Here is a 1,215-nt window from a genome sequence, read left to right on the forward strand (position 1 = left end):
TAACAACATTGTTATCAGGCAACCTGTGAAACAGTTCCCTCCATAATAAAGTAGCCATGCATGTCAATTTTTTCCATATCAACTGCAACATGCTGAGTCAAACGATGACCTGATGATATATATAGACCTACATGACATGATCCGATGGGGCTGTTTGGTCAAGAAAATAGACTATCACCATTCACCGAACCCCATTTTCTGGAAATGTCGTTGTACCTTTTAACTGTATCAATTACTCATTTACAATTACATGTAAATTCTGTAATACTTAAATAGCTAGGACCAGTAATCAACTTGGGGGTTTTTTATTTTTATTACTAACCCCAATACATACTTTGATTGTCAACTTCCATTATTTTGAAGCAGCTAATTGAAGCAAGAGGTTCCTATATAGATAATATCCATATCAATTTAAATAAGTTAGTTACATTATTATATTAGATTTAAAAATGAATTCTTAATACTAAGTGGGTGTTTACAAAATTATGAATTAGAACTTCCAAAGAGAACTATACTGTACTTCTGCTAAATGCTCATCATCATGACTATCATCCAAAAATACTGACCCCGCCATTTCCATCCACATCTTCGGCGAGTCCAATGTAGACTCATTAATAGCTTGAATCTCACTAGAAGATAACTGCACCGTAACTGGACCTGAACTTTCAGGTTTTCTGAACTTCATGGCAGCTTCTTGAGCAGCCATTTGCACATCCGCATGGCTCGAACTTGCTGGTTTGGGAAAAGTATGAACCATTTCCGGAAAATTAAGATGAGCACCGGAGCCTTTTAAGTGTAATGCAGCTACGTCATAAGCAGCTGCTGCCATTTGAGGCTCCTCATAGCTTCCTAGCCATATTCTGCTTTTTTTGCCAGGCTCTCGAATTTCGGACACCCATTTTCCCCATTTTCGCTTTCGGACACCTCTGTAGGATTGTTCCTGGCTAACTCCTTGTCCGTTCATGTTTGGATGTGTAGAGATTTGCATTACGGTGTTTGTCATGTCTTTATATTGGTGTTAAATGTTTACAGATGTTAAGAGAAAAGTGAGGTTCCCCGTTGGTACATGTAAGTGGGATAAAGTTGTAAACTTGACGGTGTGACCAAGTGAGCTTGGACCGTGTGATTTTTGAGGTGATTTTATATTATGTTATTATGCTACCATTTTAAAGTTTTTTATTCTTAAATTTCACTCATGCTCTCTAATTAAAACCT

The 1,215-nt window shown here is 37.2% G+C and overlaps 1 protein-coding gene across 1 annotated transcript; it reads right to left on the minus strand.

Annotated features, from left to right (window-relative positions):
* Nucleotides 1–463: 463 nt before the first annotated feature.
* On the minus strand, nt 464–1,003 carry LOC141701105 (ethylene-responsive transcription factor ERF022-like). The gene has a single exon (XM_074504747.1). The coding sequence runs from the start codon at nt 1,001–1,003 to the stop codon at nt 491–493; it is 513 nt and encodes a 170-aa protein (XP_074360848.1). The 3' UTR covers nt 464–490.
* Between the last annotated feature and the right edge of the window lie 212 nt (nt 1,004–1,215).

This window comes from Apium graveolens, unplaced genomic scaffold (genome assembly GCF_009905375.1).
Source record: "Apium graveolens cultivar Ventura unplaced genomic scaffold, ASM990537v1 ctg3350, whole genome shotgun sequence".
Classification (NCBI taxonomy): domain Eukaryota; kingdom Viridiplantae; phylum Streptophyta; class Magnoliopsida; order Apiales; family Apiaceae; genus Apium; species Apium graveolens.

Bases quoted from the DNA above. Each gene is read 5' to 3' on its own strand.
- LOC141701105 (XM_074504747.1), bottom strand. From the start codon at position 1,003: ATGACAAACACCGTAATGCAAATCTCTACACATCCAAACATGAACGGA.